A 21,100-nucleotide genomic window follows, 5' to 3' on the forward strand; every position below is an offset into this window, starting at 1 on the left:
CGAAGATGATTATCTATGGGAATGAAATTGCCATGAACAACTGTTCATTTCTGAATTGTAGATCGATGAGTATTTCAAACAGCCTGGTACAATTGGCGGCAATGACCATACGCTAATAGATGTATTGTAACATCGAATCGATACTTGTACTTGGCTTCATAACCAAGACACCTTATCTTGAAGAAAAGATATGTTTAAGAAATGGAGTTTGATGTTTGTCATGATAATATCTAACCTTAACAACAATGTACGCTTTAGATTACACGTTGAAGGATTTTAAAACCTCGTGTTGTATTATTCAATTTACTTTTTACACGAGTACAAGTTCATAAAACCCTGTAAACAAGTTACGTTCATCACCATTCCTGTCAAATAAACCATCAAATCGGTTCCATACGCCAAAATCATGATATTTTGGCGTCACTGATCACGGCTTGCGATATCAACGTTTCTTCTTAGCCCACAATGCCTGTGTCTGGTTTGTGACATGAAACAAATTTCTTAGGACAGGGGGACAAACCATACAATACCATCAAGGCCCGGCGATAGTGGTGGTGGTTGGTATCCTAATTATAATAATAATATTAATAAATTTTAATAATAATAATAATAATAATAATAATAATAATAATAATAATAATAATAATAATGATTTGCATCTTTATTTTTGTAAAGTGAATGTTTATGGAAATAGTCTATTGAAATATCATAATTTTTCTTTCATAAAATGAATAAAAAAGAAATACAAAGTATTGCATCACAGCGCGTGACTCATCTAGCATTGAAAGCCAGATGGAGTTTTCCAGCACGGATGAATTCACCGGAAATGCCTATCCAGTTTTCTTGAAGTAATGATTTACTAGCATGCTGAATTTGGTATTGGAAAGGAATGTCCTAATAAGCACGTGAAAGTGGATATTTTAGTCTGCGTTTGGACAAACAGCTCACGGTAAAGAATGAGGGAAATAATTTATATTCCATCGAATCCTTCCACACAAGTATTTACATCATAAATAAAAGCACCAGGTTATTTAATACAGTGATCTTTCATAAATAAAAGCACCAGGTTATTTAATACAGTGATCTTTATATAGTTGGATATTTACCGAGCAAAATAATTTGATCTCAAAGTTGTCACATTTTGCATAAATATGTAACAAAATGAATTATACAACAACACTGATATAAATGATTAAATATAAACAATAAATATGATATAAAAACAAAACAAAAATAAAGTCAAAGCAATCAAGCGTATAACATAATTAAAAACATACAATCACAAAGTTCAGGACGGAATGGGGAAATATCACACAGTTCTAAGAAGTTCTAAGAAGTTAAGGCTATCCCTCTCAACAAATATCGTGCTACTGCTTTGAGCTGTGTACAAACAATGGAATTACAGATTTTGAAATGAACACATAGACATCTTAAATAAAACCACCATCATGGTAGAGCTATAAAATATATTATTATAAGATCTCGATCAAAGCATCATCTGAACCACTTGTGTCACGTTGTGTCATTTCTAGAGTGACGTCATCGTTCAAAGTGACGTCACTAAGCGTCGAGTTGCAGTCGAGACTGTCATCGGTGTCTTTGACTTTGTCTTGTTCTGTTGCAAATTTTATAAATACCTGAAACAGAAACGATTTACGATTTAAAAGACCAAAATTTATGATATAGTATCATAAATAAAGGCAAATGTTCCTGCAGTATAGATAACTTACATTGTTAAATTAAAAAATGTGATCCAAGTTTGCACATTATCATTGAAATGGTTTTTGCAATTTTGATTAAAATCTGACTTCTCGTCTGTGCAAAACAAGAAATAATCGACAAAGATCTTCAAGAATACACATAGTGATTTTTTTAAACATGCGTTTCAACAGTTCGATGACTTATTAGTCTACTATTACCTTGTCAAGTGTATTTTGATTGATGCTGTAGTCAACGACACCAAGCGTCACCGGTATTTTCTCCAGGGCCTCTAGTACTTCCGGTAGTTCCCAGCACGTGATCGGAAGTTCCACCAGCAGGGCGTGACTGCCTTGATAGCCAACACTCGCTCCACGTAGAGACCCCTCAAGATGACTGCGTACGGCAGAAAGCGTATTCGGTGAACAGACGACGACGGTAGCCGAATATCCACTTCCGTGTTGAGCTTTTAGGCGAGGGAGCGTCCCAAGGCACCGCAAGCGACCGGCGGCCATAATGGCAAGCCTGTCACACAGCGTCTCACACTCCTCCATGCTAGAAAAGAAAAGGTGAAATGCCACAGTGCCACGGCAACGTAAGTATTGCAACAAAGTAGCTGTTTAGGACGGACGTCACATGCATGACATTCATGCGTGTTTGAATGTGATTGTTGTTTTAGGTTAGAATTCTGCAGGTCTATCTACAGTAATAATAAACAAATATCATAAAAATGTTCTTATTTTACAAGTGTTCTGTTTGTTGCTGTTGTTTTAGTTTGACTGTCGTACAGCTTTGTGAAACGTATGAAAGCAAGTATCCATTATTCATTACAAGGCGTTGACGTCGCGTATATACACTTCAGACGTCACGTACATTTAACAAAACATGCTTTGGGAACTATGGTTGGTTATCCGACTTACCTGTGTGAAGAGAAGACGACAGCTGTGCCCCGGCTTGTCTGTCGCTCTATGACGCTCCACAAGTGGCGCTTCGAACAGGGATCCAAACCGGAAGTAGGCTCGTCCTGCAAGCAGTTATTAATTTGTTATTCGGAGTATAATAAAAAAGTTAACATAAGCTATGAATAGTTATTTACCTACATAACAAAAAAAAGCTTGCAAATATCAAAATATCATTGTTTCAAAAAATCATTCAATTCCATGGGTATATAAACGCAATGTATTTCACAATTATTCATTAAGGAATGTATGCTACTTCAAATGAAATTGCTCATCTACTATTGGCACTCAACTGCTGGAAAAAAATGTCATACTGGATGAATTTCTTGAAAATGTTGCGCAAAAGACATGTGAACAATTACTGATCGTCGTTTCATAATGTAATTAATATTATCAGATTAGAATGCTGCGTGACAACAAAGTCATGCGGGATATAATAATAGAAATAATCGTTCAACACTTGTAATTCCCTAGGTCTCTTGGCTAAAACTAATTGAATGCAATTGTCAATAATAATAGACAACCTGTTAGATTTCTGCACTATTGCGTTACAGGGAGGTATCAACAGGCACACTGATTCCCTCCCATGATGGGAATTTCAAATGTTTGAATTGTTAACCATTTGACTTTAATATAATTTAAACAAAACAAAAGTGAAAACGAAGTGCATTATATTCGTTTTGATGTAGAAAATAAGAAGCTGAAAATGTGTAGACCTACGTATTTCATTTCAAAATAAGGCCTGTTTTTTTTAATATATTAATCACGTTTAAAAATGCGAACAATCATAGCATGGAAATTCTCTATAAATAATGATTGTATTTAGCACGTGTGGAATGTGTCCGTATAAAATCATATACTAAATATGGGTTTAGAAATGGCGTTGTTTTGAAAACATCTGGTAATAATTTCTACTTCCAACAAAAAACACAAATAACCATCTAAATGCTCACAAGGAGGACAAGGGGCGGGTCTCCAATGAGGGCTATGGCCGTTGACAACTTCCGGCGAGTCCCACCGCTCAACTGACCAGCCGCTTGGTCCGCGTACCGCCACACACCAAGCGTCGTCAGGCACTTCCGGATTGCCTATATTGGGGCAGAGAATGAGGATGTAACTTGGTACGCAGTACAGGTTGTAGAAAAAAACACTCTTGTATGTGAACGGTGAAAATAGAAAACTAAAGCATATTTATTGAAATATTACTTAAGGTCTCAGACTCTCACGTCATTGGAACATTTCGTGTCTCATATGTTGACACTTTAAGTAGTTTTCTTCAAGCTAACACATTATTTGAAATTCATAAGACACCCCGCTATTAATAAATTTAATTGTTTGATGCTGAATATGATGATCTTTATAAGTTTTTAACTTCCAATCAAATTCTTGAATATTTGTTTCGAACTATACGTTGTCATTGGAACCTTTTCCTCAAATAAAACATGTCTCACATACCGTATCGCGGTACATTGCAGGTATTCCCCGGAGCCTAGCGTACAGACTGAGATGTTGTCGTGGCGTCAACTCGTCAAAGATGGCGTCATACTGGGGACAGTAGCCCACGTGACGTTGGGTGTCCAATCCCGTGGCTGTCACGCTTTAAAATGAAAGGTCATGACATCATTTACTATTTTGTCTCAATTTTTTAACATCCCTTTTTATTTTGAACGGTTGAAGGAATCAATCTTTTTTTTGACTTTCACAACATATTTGGAATTTTCAAAAGCCTTTTAAGGAGAAATTATACGTGCAAATCCTTTTCACAACATAACAATACTAACGGCTACAACGGTACCAGGCAATTCACACTTACAGTTACTGTAGTAGAACACATACATATCACCATCGCTATAACGTTATGTGTCATGTGTTCTACAACTTTATTATACCTGTGACCTAGAAGTTTGACGTCCCCGAACGTCGGCCGTAAGTCTCCTGTGAGCATGCGGAACGTTGACGTCTTGCCAGCTCCGTTCACGCCCAGCAATCCGAAACACTAAAACACATGCATACGTAAACGTTTCATTATGTTTGATGGTATTGTAATTTTTCTTCAAATAATTAGATTCCTTGAATATATTTGAAAAAGTACATACAAGAGCTGTTTTGTATGACTTTTTTGATAATATCTGGACAAGATCAATCCAGTTTTGCGTCCTTTTCTGGCAATACTCTGTTTAGGAAAGGTATATAACACATGTTATAAAAAGAATAATTTCGAAATCAGAACGATTATCGTCATTTTTAAATAACAATGAAGTGTAAGTTTGATTTAAAAGTTATTTTTTTATTCGAAAATGAAGCCATAAACTTTTCTTACTGTAATGATTTAAAAGTTGCTTTCGCGTCGTCAAAATCATTTAAAATGAAATAATCCATGAAAAGTCAGTGAACCAATATGAACTCTTGCAGAATCCCTGACAAGAATCATGAACTAAGTATTTTGATTAAATTCTACTTAATAAAACTATATGTGAAGTCTTTGAACTTCTTCAATTCTTATATTCGTATATGAATTTAACTGTTTTCTACCGTACCTCGCCTCTTGGAACAGAGAAGGTCAAATTGTCTACCGCCTTCACCGAACCACCTCTCCGTTTGTGGTAGACCTGAAGTGAAATACCCGGATACGAAGATTGAACATTATTGTAGCGATAAAATATATGATATATCCAAGATTCGTACTTTATTTCTCCAATTACAATTATGTCAATAACTCTGACCTCACTAGCACAACAACTGATGTGACGACTCTCCCAGAACTAATGTTTATTTATGAAAAATATAGCAATATTTAGAGAAAATGCAAAAGCATAAAGCAGTAAATGTAATTTACGGAGATCTTGAAATCTGGATACCTTTGAAAGGCCTTGTAGTCTAACTACGTCATTATCTGCTGATGACGTCATCGTTCGGCGTCTTTCAAACTCGACGTCAACATCTTCGTCAGGTATTATTCGATTTGCCGGGTAGCTTTTCACCCTAAAATAAATATCAATTGAATGATTAAACACAGTGTTCATGCAAACTTGCAATTATATAACAAAAAAGTATAGATATACAGCATGAAACATAAATAGTTAAACTAAACCACAAGGCCAGGAAAAATTTGACCCCTTAAATACTTACAAAAGACGGATGATCAGGTGCTAAAATGGTGAATGGCACGGGACACATTTCCTTTCCATGTCAAAATCCAGAATTTAAATAGTTAGAATAATTTTATGAAACTTTAATACATTTTACATTTTATTTGTTCAAATCTATGTATTAACTTAAAGTTAAACTTTCGTCATGTGTCGCTAAACACGTGATGGCAGGCTTGTAGGGTTTACCTAGTCCTACAAAAGAGTTTATATTCAATAAGAAGAGTAACTGCAAACGACACCATGCCCATCACAACCATGGCAACCAGCCTCTTTCCCGCTATTTTCCACGTCATTGCTGACGTCATCTTGTCGAAGTAGCCTGAAAAATAAAATTGTTTGTACTTTTAATACTTTTTAATTAATTTATATCCATTCGTTAATATCTCCTCAATATATCAATTCATTGCAAAATGTGTAATACGCCTTGTGATAAAGACTTACCCAGGTGACTGTAGTATTGGTTGCTATAGTGATTCAGGGCGACAGTCATCATTCCGTTACCAAGGCAATAGTTGGGGAAGATAAGGAACACATCCCCTAGAAACTCGTTCCACGCAGAAACACTCTGAAATATGAAACACATTCACGAAGCCATTTCGGTGGATTTATTAAAAAACAACAACTTTATTTTATTACGCCCAACGTTATGATATGTCCGAGAGCGGTAGTTTCGAGCTTTCGTTTTTCATAGAAGGTGAATGCACATAAGTAAAGATTAAACTTTTCCATAGCGACGGGATATGCTGCCGTATTAACGCCTGTTTATTATTCGGTGTTGCTAATTTGCGTAACAAATTTATAGGATATAAAGTCATGTCCAACGCTAATAGTTTTGTACGACTACCATGATGCCGCCGATACCGGCCGACGACGAAAGCGCTTATATATGTATTTTTTTAAATGTGATCTTTCGACAACGGGCTACAAAAGCGCAGGAATTCCAGTATGTACCTGAGAGAAGTCGAACAGTTTGAGCATGAAGCTGATCTGTACGGAGGTGATGCCGATGAAAAGGTTGGCGACAATGAGACAGATGTACGCCACACTGGGCTCCGTGAATAGGAAACTGGCCGGATACATCATCGGCGTCATCGTCCACCTATAGGTATACAAAGTTTGTCATGTAAATTTGTAAAATGGAATGTTACACAAATGTCATATACCCTAACACAAATTTCACATATCCGTACAAATTGCCACATACCCTTACACAAATGTCACATACCCTTGAACAAATGTCACACGCCTTAACACAAATGTCACATTCCCTTAAACAAATGGCACACACATTAACACAAATGTCACACACTCTAATACAAATGTCACATACCCGTACCGTACACAAATGTCACATACCCGTACCGTACACAAATGTCACATACCCGTACCGTACACACCACACATGTCACATACCCGTACCCTATACAAATGTCACATACCCTACCGTACACAAATGTCACATACCCGTACCGTACACAAATGTCACATACCCGTACCGTACACAAATGTCACATACCCGTACCGTACACACATGTCACATACCCGTACCGTACACAAATGTCACATACCCGTACCCTATACAAATGTCACATACCCGTACCGTACACACATGTCATATACCCGTACCGTACACAAATGTCACATACCCGTACCGTACACAAATGTCACATACCCGTACCCTATACAAATGTCACATACCCGTACCGTACACACATGTCACATACCCGTACCCTATACAAATGTCACATACCCGTACCGTACACAAATGTCACATACCCGTACCCTATACAAATGTCACATACCCGTACCGTACACACATGTCACATACCCGTACCGTACACAAATGTCACATACCCGTACCGTACACAAATGTCACATACCCGTACCGTACACACATGTCACATACCCGAACCCTACACAAAAGGCAAAAATACATACTCGAACACAAATGATACATACCCATACCGAACACAAATGTCACATACCCGTACACAAATGTCACATACCCGTACACAAATGTCACATACCCGTACCGTACACAAAAGTCACATACCCGTACCGTACACAAATGTCACATACCCGTACCCTATACAAATGACACATACCTATACCCTACACAAATGGCAAAAAGTATATACTCGTACACAAATGACACATACCCGTACCGAACACAAATGTCACATACCCGTACACAAATGTCACATACCGGTACCGTGCACAAATGTCACATACCCGTACACAAATGTCACATACCCGTACACAAATGTCACATACCCGTACCGTACACAATTTTAATTGCTACATACCAGTACTGTACACAAATGTCACATACCCGTACACAAGGAAGAGCAGTATAACAGCGGTAAAGTTGTCTCCCTCTACGTATGCATCTATCCGGAAGGCTAGCAGCACCCCGATAATGCACACCGTCGGTAACAGGCAGTTACACTAAAAATGAAATATATTATATAACATGTGTACAATGTTTCAATAGCCAACAGGAAGTATCTGTACGCCGACGCTAGCGACAACATGTAGGCCAACACAACATCAACAATCACGTTTTCCGATCATTAAAAAAGTCTTTACAAACCAAATGCATGTACTAGTGGGATAAATCAACCATTCAGATAACATATATTGTTTCTTACAGAACTTAAAGCCTAGTTAAGGCAGCTTTAAACTAACATTTAAATCTGACATATATCCCTCTTACTTGTACATTTGTAATTAAGCTGAAAGGGGTGAGCAGCAATTAATTATCGATGGGAAAGATTTTATGTGGGTAAGGGCTTTCATAAGATTTTTACCATCATCCAGCCCAATCCTACAGTTTGATAATGTATTTATGACTTTGCATACTTTGTATGGGTCTTTCAATAAAAAAGGTATGCTTAAACCAATTAATTATCGAATACATGCTAAATAGTTTTAGACAGATTCAGACATCACGGACGTTAACTAAAGGAAACTGACCATATCCCATAGAAAGTTGGCTAGCCAGTATGTGACTGGCCGGAGACCGCTGGACATTTGCAGGTGCTTGGCCCGGACTGACCGCTCGTGGACCAGGGTGACCACGAAACTGGCCGGCACAAACGACATAGCGACGATCACGAATATCGCCATCAACACGTCCGTACCGCCCTTACTGGAATTAGGAAAATACTAATAATAAATGAGGATATAAAATTTGAGAAAATTTATGTTAGCATCGTGCTACAACAGAAAAAATATGAACAACATAATTAAAATAAAAACCTAGGAAATTATACTCACATGTAGTCTGAGTTGAGGAAATCATTGGTTGTTTGTTTCATCGGGTGGTTCAACAAAGTTATTCCTGAAAAAAGGAATAGTTACATGATCTTACTGCATGAAAATCACGTTCACTGGACATGACCTAAACGGAAGAAAAAACGTCTTTGAATGCGGGTAAAGGTTTATCTTGTTAGTAAGTTTTGTTGTTTAAAAATAATTAACGGAAAGGAATGTGTGCTCTATAAACGCGTAGCACGGTGTAAGAGGAGCATCAACATTTCCCTTTCAGAGAGCATTTAAAGTTTGGTGTGTGAACATATTTATGCAAACTCTGCAGAATTCACTATCATCCATGAAATCTGCAATCTGAAGTAAGTAGTTACACGCCATACAGATGAAAGACGGAAGTCTCAATCCACCAGTGCCCGGTAGTAGGAAGAACGAGTAGCAGGCGTGATGTACATTTACGTACCGTAAGAGAATGGGTCGTCCATGTTGGACGGAAGTCATTCAACCGGTGCCGGTTAGTAGGATGCCCGTGTTGCAGGCGTGATGTACATTTACGTACCGTAAGATAATGGGTCGACCATGTTGGACGGAAGTCATTCAACAGGTACCGGCTAGTAGGATGCCCGTGTTGCGGGCGTGATGTACATTTACGTACCGTAAGAGAATGGGTCGACCATGTTGGACGGAAGTCATTCAACCGGTGCCGGTTAGTAGGATGCCCGTGTTGCAGGCGTGATGTACATTTACGTACCGTAAGAGAATGGGTCGGCCATGTTGGACGAAAGTCATTCAACCGGTGCCGGTTAGTAGGAAGCCCGTGAAGCAGGCGTGATGTTAATGTACGTACCGTAGGAGGCCGGGTCGCCCAAGTGAGATGGAAGAGAGGCCCGCAGAAGGGCATTGTGGAAGGTGTTTAGGTAGACAGGCATCGAGTGGTACCCCTTCTGGTTGTACCATACCTGCGAAGAGGACGTGATATGGACAATGGTGAATAAAGAAGATACAATGGTCTTTTATAAACAATTACCATAACAAGTTGAACAAATACAATTCCCTTTACAGACATTAACTTTTGTTTACGTAGTCAGTTGAAACGCTGTGATAATAATGAATAACAAGAGGGCCATGATGGCCCTAAAACGCTCATCTAAGCAAAGGGCCACAACTCTGTGATAAAGCATTAATAAAAATGTTGCAATTTAAACATAACTTGACTGATGACGATGCCTTGTTTTATATTTGTAAAGGGTCATGCAATAAAGCTACCTGCAAAGTTTCATTGAATTTGGCCTGGTAGTTTCAGAGATTTTTTTAAAGCAAAACAGTAAGTCGGCCAGTTTGTTGTTGTTGTTGTTGTTGTTGATCAATCGTGACCCCTTGTTGTATTTTGGTAGAAGGTCACACAAGGAAGCTTCCTGTAAAGTTTAATTGAATTTGACGAGGTAGTTTCAGAGGAGATGTTTTTTTTAAAGCAAACCAGGAAGTCAGCCATTTTGTTGTTGTTGTTGATCAATCGTGACTCCTTGTTGTATTTTTTTGTAGAAGGTCACCCAAGGAAGCTTCCTGTAAAGTTTCATTGAATTTGGACTGGTAGTTTCAGAGGAGATGCTTTTTCTAGCAAACAGGAAATCGGCCATTTTGTTGTTGTTGTTGTTAATCAATCGTGACCCCTTGTTGTATTTTTGTAGAGGGACACCCAAGGAAGCTTCCTGTGAAGTTTCATTGAATTTGGCCAGGTATTTTCAGAGGAGATGTTTTTTAAGCAATTGTTGACGGACGGACCGACGGACGAACTGACGGACGGACGACGGAAAAATACCGATCACAATAGCTAACCTTGAGCACTTCGTGCTCTGGTGAGCTAAAAAATATAAAAGAAACGCTCCTTTTTTTCGAGAGAAATATTTTTTAACAATTCCATACCTTTGAATGGTCTTTAACAGCAAACATTGCAACGATGTTATTAGCATTTCCGGTGTTACTTTTATTTTTCAGGATTTCCGGCACATAACTCAAGTCACCGCCGAAAGTGTACCCGCCGTACCTGAAATACCAGGTGTTTCCGTGTCTTAAGCGTGACTTATATAAGCAGAAATGTCCAAACGCTAAATGAATGTAGACTTAAAAATATATTCAGAAAGGTTGCAGTGTTGGTTTCGCATTTGTCTTTCTATAATATATGACTGTATTTGATTCCATACTAACATACTTAGTGCTTAACATAGGTGTCCGTCACATAGCGTCACATAGCGTGGACATAAGGCCCTTCAGTCCTTTGTTATTGTTTCCATACAATTCTAAGAGTTTGACTGAAACATCATCATATATATACAGAAAAATATAAAAGTTTTTTTTTAAAATAAAACTTGAGGAACAATATTGAATTTCCTTATTATTTCCAAACAGCATCAAAGGACTGAAGGGAAAATTGTTATTGTCCAAACAATATGCCGGACACCTGTGGTACTTGACTTGGAGGATGAACACAAACCTATGACGTCGGTAAACATCATTCGAAAACAAATAGAAATCGTCGTCATTTCCGGTGTCTGATGTTATATCCTGTAAGACGTCACCCATGGGCAGGCGCCATTTACTCGGTTCTTGTTTCTCTTCACATGAAAGCCCGGTGTTATCGGGTTTGCATTTGCATTCATCATTATTTACTGAAAGTCTGTAGTTTCCCACTAAATCAGGAAAAGACTGGACACTTGAAAATGTGAGTTTCGTTTCCTTTTCAAAATACTGCGAGCAACTTTCATCAAACATGTTTCTTGTTATGATAGGTGATTTATGCAGGTCACTTGAATTCAAAGTTTTTAATAAACAAGCAGCACCAAGCCCGGACGGTAAATAAAATGTTTCCAGAAGTCTTTCTGGTATATTTTCTGACTTTAACTTTCCATCAACACTTCATTTTGCGTTGCTTCTTGAGTCTTTATTTAAAGAGAATGGCACAAAGTTTCCAACCGGTTGTGTGGCCTCAAAGTATTGGGCGGTGGACATTTCGATGGGATCAGGGTCCGCTACCCGAGGGGCCGTCAGCGCAATGGTCATGGAAATGGACACGAACAGCGCCGGAAGTAGCACCTGCGAGACGAGCGCCTTCCTGTTCCGCAGCATAAGCCACAGGCGCTTGATGAACAAAGCTTTCATGTGATCCATAAAGCTACGGCGATTGTCGTCCGTGTTGAAATGGTTGTCTAGAAGATCGACATCATCTGAAAAACAAAAACAAAACATTCGAGTTTTTTTAATGGAAGACTTACAGTTGTAACACGAAAGGTCAGATAACTCACGCGCGATTTAAAATGCCTTCTAAAAAATGATTCTGTAAAATAACCTTGTGTCAATTTAAGGGATATGGAACCCAAGGCAACACAATTCCAAACAAAAACTTACCAGAAAATGACTCCGGCGGTTCATTGACACTGAAATCGTTTTCTGAAATGTTCACTGAAGAACCAAGGGCGTCCAGCTGTAGATTGTGAGAATCTTTTCCTAGCTTGTCTGAAATACAGGACAAACCACATGATTTGAAAGACCTTGGCATTTAATGTGAACGCATCATGGAGAAAACACTTCTAATGAGATCTAAAGTTTACTTTGATTGTGACTTGTGTGCACTGAACCATGACCAGGTTATTTCTTTACCTGCATTGACCTTGATGAAAACGCTCTCCAGGCCACAGTCACTAAATCCAAATGTGCCAATATGAAGGTCGTCTTTTCTTTCCCGCAAACAATGCATCACATCCACAAGACATTTTCGTTCACTTGTGTCCACTGGTACAACAAAACAAACTTCTTGTGTGCTAATACTCTTCATATGAGCTCGTGGAACATAAGATTTCATCATTTCTAACACAGATTTAGCCTGGATATTCATTTGACCGGAAGTGAATGACACTTGCAACTGGTGCCCGTCGCCATAATGACGCTTAAGAAACGTGGAAGAGCCACCACAGCGCATGCGCCCCTCTGCCATGATCAATATCCGGTCACCAATAGCCTCTGCCTCGTCAAGGTGGTGAGTGGACACAAAGATCGTTCGCCCTAGAACAATTAAGATTCAACCAATGCATGATGTCGTCTAAGTTGGCAACAAAGAAAATTCCAATGGATGACATTTAAAGAAAGCGTCAGTAAAAATACATAATAAAACAACAGAAAGTTAACCTTCTTTCAGACACATACCTTTTTTATACTGTGCGAGCAGTTTCCAGATCGCTCGTCGAGAGTACGGGTCCACGCCAGCTGTCGGTTCATCAAGGAGCACCGTCCGCGCGCCGCCGACGAAGGCAATGGCGATTGACAACTTTCGACGCATACCTCCAGATAGGGCGCCCGGCAGACAATGTCGCTTGGCCTCCATACCCAGGTCCGACAGAAGTCTGTCAAAAGTCGTGTATAGAAATGGTAACATAACGTTACATAACGTAGCCTACAAAGCCAAACGCGTTCGGATTGGTGAACATATTCAACTGATAATATTCAGATAGCGCGTAGATAGTAGATCAACCATCTAAAATACACCAGGAATTGGTTCACCTGAGTCGAAGATCGTAGCTGCTTAAAGAATTGGTCGACCTGGGTCATAGATTGTAGCTAGACCATGTAAAATACATTAGGAATTGGATGACCTTGGTCGTAGATCGTAGCTAGGCCATGTAAAATACATAAGGAATTGGTTGACCTGGGTCGTAGATCGTAGCTACACCATGTATAATACATAAGAAATTGGTTGACCTGAGTCGAAGATCGTAGCTAGACCATGTAAAAAACATTTGGAATTGGTTGACCTGGGTCGTAGATCGTAGTTAGACCATGTCAAATACATTGGAAATTGGTTGACCTGGGTCGTAGATCGTAGCTAGACCATGAAAAATACATTAGGAATTGGTTGACCATGGTTGTAGATCGTTGCTAGACCATGTAAAATACATTAGAAAATGGTTGACCTTGGTCGTAGATCGTAGCTAGACCATGTAAAATATATTGGAAATTGGTTGACCTGGGTCGAAGATCGTAGCTAGACCATGAAAAAACATTAGGAATTGGTTGACCATGGTTGTAGATCGTAGCTAGACCATGAAAAATACATTAGGAATTGGTTGACCATGGTTGAAGATCATTCCTAGACCATGTAAAATACATTAGAAAATGGTTGACCTGGGTCAAAGATCGTAGCTAGACCATGTAAAATACATTAGGAAATAGTTGATCTGGGTCGTAGATCGTAGCTAGACCATGTACTATACATTAGGAAATAGTTGATCTGGGTCGTACATCCTAGCTAGACCATGTAAAATACATAAGGATATTAACCTGGGTCGTAGATCCTAGCTAGACCATGTAAAATACATAAGGATATTAACCTGGGTCATAGATCCTAGCTAGACCATGTAAAATACATTCGGAATTGGTTTACTATGGGCGTAGATCGTAGCTTAACCATATAAAATACATTAGGAATTGTTTGACCAGGGTCGTAGATCATAGCAAGACCATGTAAAATACATTAGGAATTGTTGACCAGGGTCGTAGATCATAGCAAGACCATGTAAAATACATTAGGAATTGGTTGACCAGGGTCGTAGATCATAGCAAAACCATGTAAAATACATTATGAATTGGTTGACCAGGGTCGTAGATCATAGCAAGACCATGTAGAATACATAACGAATTGGTTGACCTGTGTCCTAGATTTTAAGTACATTAAATATGTTAGATGGTCCATCAACGACCTATAATCTATGCGCCAATTTCACACACGTACTATATTTGAAGTGTGTCTGATCAAAAGTCGTACAATTTATTAATATATTTGTAAGAAATATACATTTTCATACTTGACAAAGCTGTCACTAGATGAGGATTAGGTTCAAGGGTTAGTATACCTTTTTATTTCTGTCTTCGCATCCTTCAATGAAACGCCTTTTAATCTTGAGTAAAATAGAATGTTAGATGGTCCATCAACGACCTATAATCTACGCGCCAATTTCACACACGTACTATATTTGAAGTGTGTCTGATCAAAAGTCGTACAATTTATTAATATATTTGTAAGAAATATACATTTTCATACTTGACAAAGCTGTCACTAGATGAGGATTAGGTTCAAGGGTTAGTATACCTTTTTATTTCTGTCTTCGCATCCTTCAATGAAACGCCTTTTAATCTTGAGTAAAATAGAATGTGTTCCTCTACCGTCATACTGAAAAGTAACAAAAGTTCTCGAATGTCAAGCATCAATTCTAAAGGTAAGATGGCAATACGAGGGCAGGTAGTAAATGGTTCTAACAACTTCTTTACTGAATGCCGTTTAGAACTTTTTCGCCTTCACTCCTAGAGGTACACAATGGAGAAGGTATATCTTTTTTGAAATATTCTAGAATAATTGCACTGTTGAATCAAGGTGTAATGTTGTTATAAACCAGTGTTTTACTCGGGTCGTACTTACCAGTCAAATAACACGTTATGCTGTGGACAGACGCCCATGTCACGACGAAGCTCGCGCATTGACGTCCTGACGTCAAGTCCGTACACGGTCGCCGTGCCTGACGTAGGAGGAAACAAGCCCGTTAAAATGCTCCTGAAAATGCAAACAAGTCGGATATCATAGTTTCTGCTTAAAAAAAGAGTTTATTATTAACGATTTGAAACCATTAATTACTGCAGTCAACTTAAAACGTGTGCATTCAGTGTTTCTTTGCGTATTACATATATAGTACGTCGCTTATGTGTATATCAGGCGGAAAAAGATCTTTCTTCGACTATAAACAACACTTTCATAACTGCTCTCTAGTAAGACGCTCTCACATACATGGTTGTTGTTTTCCCGGCGCCGTTATGCCCCAGGAAGGCGGTGACCTGGTCCTCATACAAGGTGAAGGTCAAACCGTCCACTGCCGCCCGTCCATCCTTTCCATCGTATGTCTAAAGGACAGAAAATCGAAAAAAAAATATAATTATGATAGTCAAACAAGAAATCATTGCGGCATAAACATCGTAGGGCGAAAAGTATAACTTTTTCATTATTGTATTTAACTTTAAACATTTTTGCAAAACATGCAGTTCACTTGGTTACAGCTAAAGATGAGGAGAAGCGTCCCGTGCTGCTGTACCTTTAACCATTGGCAAACCGTTTACTACAGTACTGCAATTAGGATTTGTAAACCTTAACGGTGGATAAAACAATACAAATAAATGACTTAATGTTATGTACCTTCCGGAGATTGTTTACCACCACGGCTGGCTTCAGACCTGTCGGCCCGGCCTCCATCCGACAGTCACATTCCTGGCTACATCCGCACCAATACACGCCCGAGTCTGCGAAAGAAAATGTATGTATAACATATAGAGTACAGCTAAACACCACAGCGGGACTCAGACCAGGCGGCCCGGCCTCCACCCGACAGTCACATTCCTGGCTACATCCGCACCAAGACACGCCCGAGTCTGCGAAAGGAAATACACGTATAACATATAGAGTATAGCTCAACACCATGGCGGGACTCCGAGTCGGGCGGGACTCCGAGTCGGCCCGGCCTCCATCCGACAGTCACATTCCTTGCTACATTCGCACCAATACACGCCAGTGTCTGCGAAAGGAAATATAACACACATAGAGTATGGCTCAACACCACGGTTGGACTCAGACCAGGCGGCCCGGCCTCCACCCGACAGTCACATTCCTTGCTACATTTGCACCAATACACGCCAGTGTCTGCAAAAGGAAATATAACACATATAGAGTATGGCTCAACACCACGGTGGGACTCAGACCAGGCGGCCCGGCCTCCACCCGACAGTCACATTCCTTGCTACATTCGCACCAATACACACCAGTGTCTGCGAAAGGAAATATAACACACATAGAGTATAATTCAACAACATGGTGGGACTCAGACCAGGCGGCCAGACCTCCACCCGACAGTCACATTCCTTGCTACATTCGCACCAATACACACCAGTGTCTGCGAAAGGAAATATAACACACATAGAGTATAATTCAACAACATGGTGGGACTCAGACCAGGCGGCCCGGCCTCCATCCGACAGTCACATTCCTTGCTACATTCGCACCAATACACACCAGTGTCTGCGAAAGGAAATATAACACACATAGAGTATAATTCAACAACATGGTGGGACTCAGACCAGGCGGCCAGACCTCCACCCGACAGTCACATTCCTTGCTACATTCGCACCAATACACGCCAGTGTCTGCGAAAGGAAATATAACACACATAGAGTATAATTCAACAACATGGTGGGACTCAGACCAGGCGGCCAGACCTCCACCCGACAGTCACATTCCTTGCTACATTCGCACCAATACACACCAGTGTCTGCGAAAGGAAATATAACACACATAGAGTATAATTCAACAACATGGTGGGACTCAGACCAGGCGGCCAGACCTCCACCCGACAGTCACATTCCTTGCTACATTCGCACCAATACACACCAGTGTCTGCGAAAGGAAATATAACACACATAGAGTATAATTCAACAACATGGTGGGACTCAGACCAGGCGGCCAGACCTCCACCCGACAGTCACATTCCTTGCTACATTCGCACCAATACACACCAGTGTCTGCGAAAGGAAATATAACACATATAGAGTATAATTCAACAACATGGTGGGACTCAGACCAGGCGGCCAGACCTCCACCCGACAGTCACATTCCTTGCTTCATTCGCACCAATACACGCCAGTGTCTGCGAAAGGAAATATAACACATATAGAGTATAATTCAACAACATGGTGAGCCTCAGACCATTCGGCCGGACCTCGACCCGACAGTCACATTCCTGGCTACATACGCACCAATACACACCAGTGTCTGCAAAAGGAAACGTTACACATATAGTGTATAGCTCAACACCACGGCGGGCCTTCCACCGAAAGTCACACTCCTGGCTACACCCACACAAATACAAGCCGGAGTATGCGAAAGGAAATACAACACAAATAAAAAATAGTTGACCACCACCAGCCGCCCGGGCTCTATTCGAGACACACACTATTTGCTCGATCCGCACCAACACTCGTCTAGTCTGTCAAAATCCGTCTTAAAAGAGATAGCCCCTAACTGAAAACGGTCAGTCCGAAATTTAGATCTAAAATTGTGTACCTCTAATTGTCAACATTGTGGGAGCAAAGAAAGATAAACTTCAATGTTTGAATGCAACTATACCAACCGTAGTTGTCGTTTTCCGTACGAGTGTCACTTTGGTTATGTTGCAGACGATATTTTTTACGAATCCCAAACAGTCGCTCGGGTGACCATGACGTCATATCTGATGTGACACCGCACCAGAAGCTAGGCGTGAGTGGAAAATACCACGGCTTCGGGATACCGTAAGCACCTAAAGTCAAAAACAAACATTCATTTTAATTTAACATGATAGTACAACTGCATGTAATAGGAATTTCTTAACATTAATCATTCGTTTTAATACATCAATCCCTTTCTGCCAACCTAAGGCCGTAAAGGTTAAGCCCCCATTGATTTTGTATGTATTCTCTTTTAACAGTTATGTTTTGATTTACATAAATTCTTGAAATGTAAATATCTTCGGGATGAAAGGGATATTCCTTGACGTCATACACGATAAAACACTAGGACACACCTGTGTGTATTATCTTACTGTGACATACACCTTACTCGGACCTACCTTGATGTATATTTCAATGGGACCTTCCCATGTGTATCTTTTCGCTTGGACCTACCCGGGTGTATATTCTTACTGGGACCTACCGGATGTATATCTCCCTTGAACCTACCTTACACTGGGACCTACCCAGATGTATATCTCACTTGGAATTAACCCTTATTTGGACCTACCTGTTGTATATTTCATCGAAACCTAAGCGGTTGTACATGTTTATTCTCACTGGAACCTACCCGGATATATATTCTCGATGTACCAGGCCAGCAGAAAGTACAGTAGAGTGTCCCCAGCCATAATAAGTAGAGCGTGAAGCATTGAGAAGTCATCCTTCTCCCGGGGTGAGCTCCCGATGGTCATCCACTGCAGCCCCGACCCCTCCAACTCGTACAGAAACAGATACTTTCCGCCTAAACCAAGGGCTGACGTTGACAGCAGCGACTGGAATATCCAAAAAAGTATTTATAAATAAGCACCTTAAAGTTTTCCATAAAAGATAGGGAATTTTAAATTTACGTAATTTCGTAATCGTATTAGCTGTATGTTTACGTTAACCTTAAATGAAAGTTACAACTATTTAAGGATGTGTTAGAACACATCTCGAAATTTAAGGACCGTTCGTCGCTCATATGGAAGTGGAACAAAGTCAGTTTCGTTTAAATATTTGCAATAGTTTTTAGTATTGCTTGTAAAGGGTAAACAGTATTTAGACTGTATATTTTCAACACAATGTCAAATCGTTTCATTTTATGACTTCTTCCACAAATTGTGAAACTAGCGATCGATATTGATCTGTCCGTTTTATCCCTAAAACTACTATCCCTCTCTACATGTATTTACCGCTGCACACTTGATGCTTGCGGAAGTCTGCGTCTTCCGGACACTTTCGGTAACGGCGATGTACATGTACGGCACGTAGGTGACAAAGTAGAAGATGCCGGCACACGCCGCCGCCAGCTTCGCCCGGGAAAACACACTCGCCACCAGGAATCTGCCGAGGAAAAGCATGAAAAGAGGATGATGAAATGGACGTTTTGTAGGTGGGTATCGAACACTTAAATGTCTGTGATTGGTAGTAAACCGAGGGGTGAATGCGAAAAGGTTCTAAGTGACATTAAATAAAGAAGCAGATAGAACCTTTTCGCTTTCACCCCTCGAAACGTTTTTTTTGATTAAGAAAATAACGGACTTAATCGTTTAGAATAATAATTGACCATGATTGGCTATGGTGTCAGTAAAAATAATTTGTAATGGCCTAGAGTGATATTGGCCGAGGCGAGGCAACGACAAATGTATACTTTTAATAAGTACTGTTGCCATACGAGAATGCTATGGACGAGATGGCGAACGTCTCCAAGTAGATAAAGATGATAATTGGGTTGGAGCGAGGAAGAACGTTCCCAGCGTGGAGCATCACCGTAATCGCGGCCGCCGTCAGGGAGAATTGGAGACCAGAAGTGATCAGCCAGCCGCTCCAGTGTACGCCGTCCCCCAGGCCCATCATCCGCATCACCTAATGACGGAGTAGAGAGAGAGAAAGGTGACATACAATAGCTTGTATAACTGAAGGATTATGGAATAGTCCATAAAACTAATTGTACATCGGTTCATACATGCATATGAAAAATTCAGTTCACGAGGCAGTAGATTCAGTATATAAAGCCTATAATTGTACCATATAGAGTGTTTTCTTTCGTAGTTATAGCTTAGTTAAATGTCAATGTTAAGTACAACAAATAAGGAAGCAATTGCCAGCCACGTGTTGTCAAGATCATCTCAGAGATACGTGGGATGATACTACAGTGCCCTGTAGAAACCGGGGAATGTCTGAAAACTGTCATTACAGCACTATTGCACACTGCAAGTGTTTCTATTTCTATGTTCGTGCATTGCAAACACACTTCTTTATGGTCATCTCTCGCCATTATTGATAACCCCTTAGCCTGCACTAAAGTCCTCCTAGGATTAAAATGGACGGAACACAAAGGTGCCACGTAATGCTAACAATACAATAGTCCCCTATCGGTTTTGTTGTCATAGTGACAATATTTGTAAACGATATGCATACTTTCCGTCTTTGTCCCTAACACATTGTACACAAGGTTTCATATACCTAGTACGCATACTTCTTGAATTATCGCAGGATCCACTAAAAAGTAATCTAATAATGGCTTCTTTGTACATACCAAGTTTCATGAATGTATACTAACATTAAAACGTTTATATACCAAGATCCTGTCAAAAAGTGGTATTTACAAATTGTTCGTTGCCAAAGAAACCAAACTTTTTGATTGAAAAAATAAAACAACGTGCATAATTTCCTTTCTAATTTTTTTATCCA

The 21,100-nt window shown here is 39.8% G+C and overlaps 1 protein-coding gene across 1 annotated transcript in view; it reads right to left on the reverse strand.

Moving 5' to 3' along the window:
* Nucleotides 1-646: 646 nt before the first annotated feature.
* LOC128222751 (ATP-binding cassette sub-family A member 2-like) overlaps nucleotides 647-21,100 on the reverse strand; it is a 34,679-nt gene continuing 14,225 nt past the window's right edge. Inside the window, 28 exon segments of the mRNA XM_052931862.1 lie at nucleotides 647-1,637; nucleotides 1,920-2,253; nucleotides 2,619-2,722; nucleotides 3,611-3,745; nucleotides 4,113-4,254; nucleotides 4,547-4,653; nucleotides 5,195-5,266; nucleotides 5,516-5,639; nucleotides 5,993-6,125; nucleotides 6,248-6,371; nucleotides 6,758-6,905; nucleotides 8,139-8,254; nucleotides 8,783-8,957; nucleotides 9,086-9,149; nucleotides 9,924-10,035; nucleotides 11,000-11,120; nucleotides 11,568-12,297; nucleotides 12,479-12,586; nucleotides 12,731-13,132; nucleotides 13,274-13,470; nucleotides 15,213-15,293; nucleotides 15,540-15,671; nucleotides 15,903-16,015; nucleotides 16,305-16,408; nucleotides 18,289-18,456; nucleotides 18,996-19,200; nucleotides 19,600-19,750; nucleotides 20,082-20,272. Of these exon segments, the coding sequence (XP_052787822.1) occupies nucleotides 1,473-1,637; nucleotides 1,920-2,253; nucleotides 2,619-2,722; nucleotides 3,611-3,745; nucleotides 4,113-4,254; nucleotides 4,547-4,653; nucleotides 5,195-5,266; nucleotides 5,516-5,639; nucleotides 5,993-6,125; nucleotides 6,248-6,371; nucleotides 6,758-6,905; nucleotides 8,139-8,254; nucleotides 8,783-8,957; nucleotides 9,086-9,149; nucleotides 9,924-10,035; nucleotides 11,000-11,120; nucleotides 11,568-12,297; nucleotides 12,479-12,586; nucleotides 12,731-13,132; nucleotides 13,274-13,470; nucleotides 15,213-15,293; nucleotides 15,540-15,671; nucleotides 15,903-16,015; nucleotides 16,305-16,408; nucleotides 18,289-18,456; nucleotides 18,996-19,200; nucleotides 19,600-19,750; nucleotides 20,082-20,272 (4,758 nt within the window). The 3' untranslated portion in view covers nucleotides 647-1,472.

The sequence above is a fragment of the Mya arenaria genome, chromosome 17 (genome assembly GCF_026914265.1).
Source record: "Mya arenaria isolate MELC-2E11 chromosome 17, ASM2691426v1".
In the NCBI taxonomy this organism is placed as follows: domain Eukaryota; kingdom Metazoa; phylum Mollusca; class Bivalvia; order Myida; family Myidae; genus Mya; species Mya arenaria.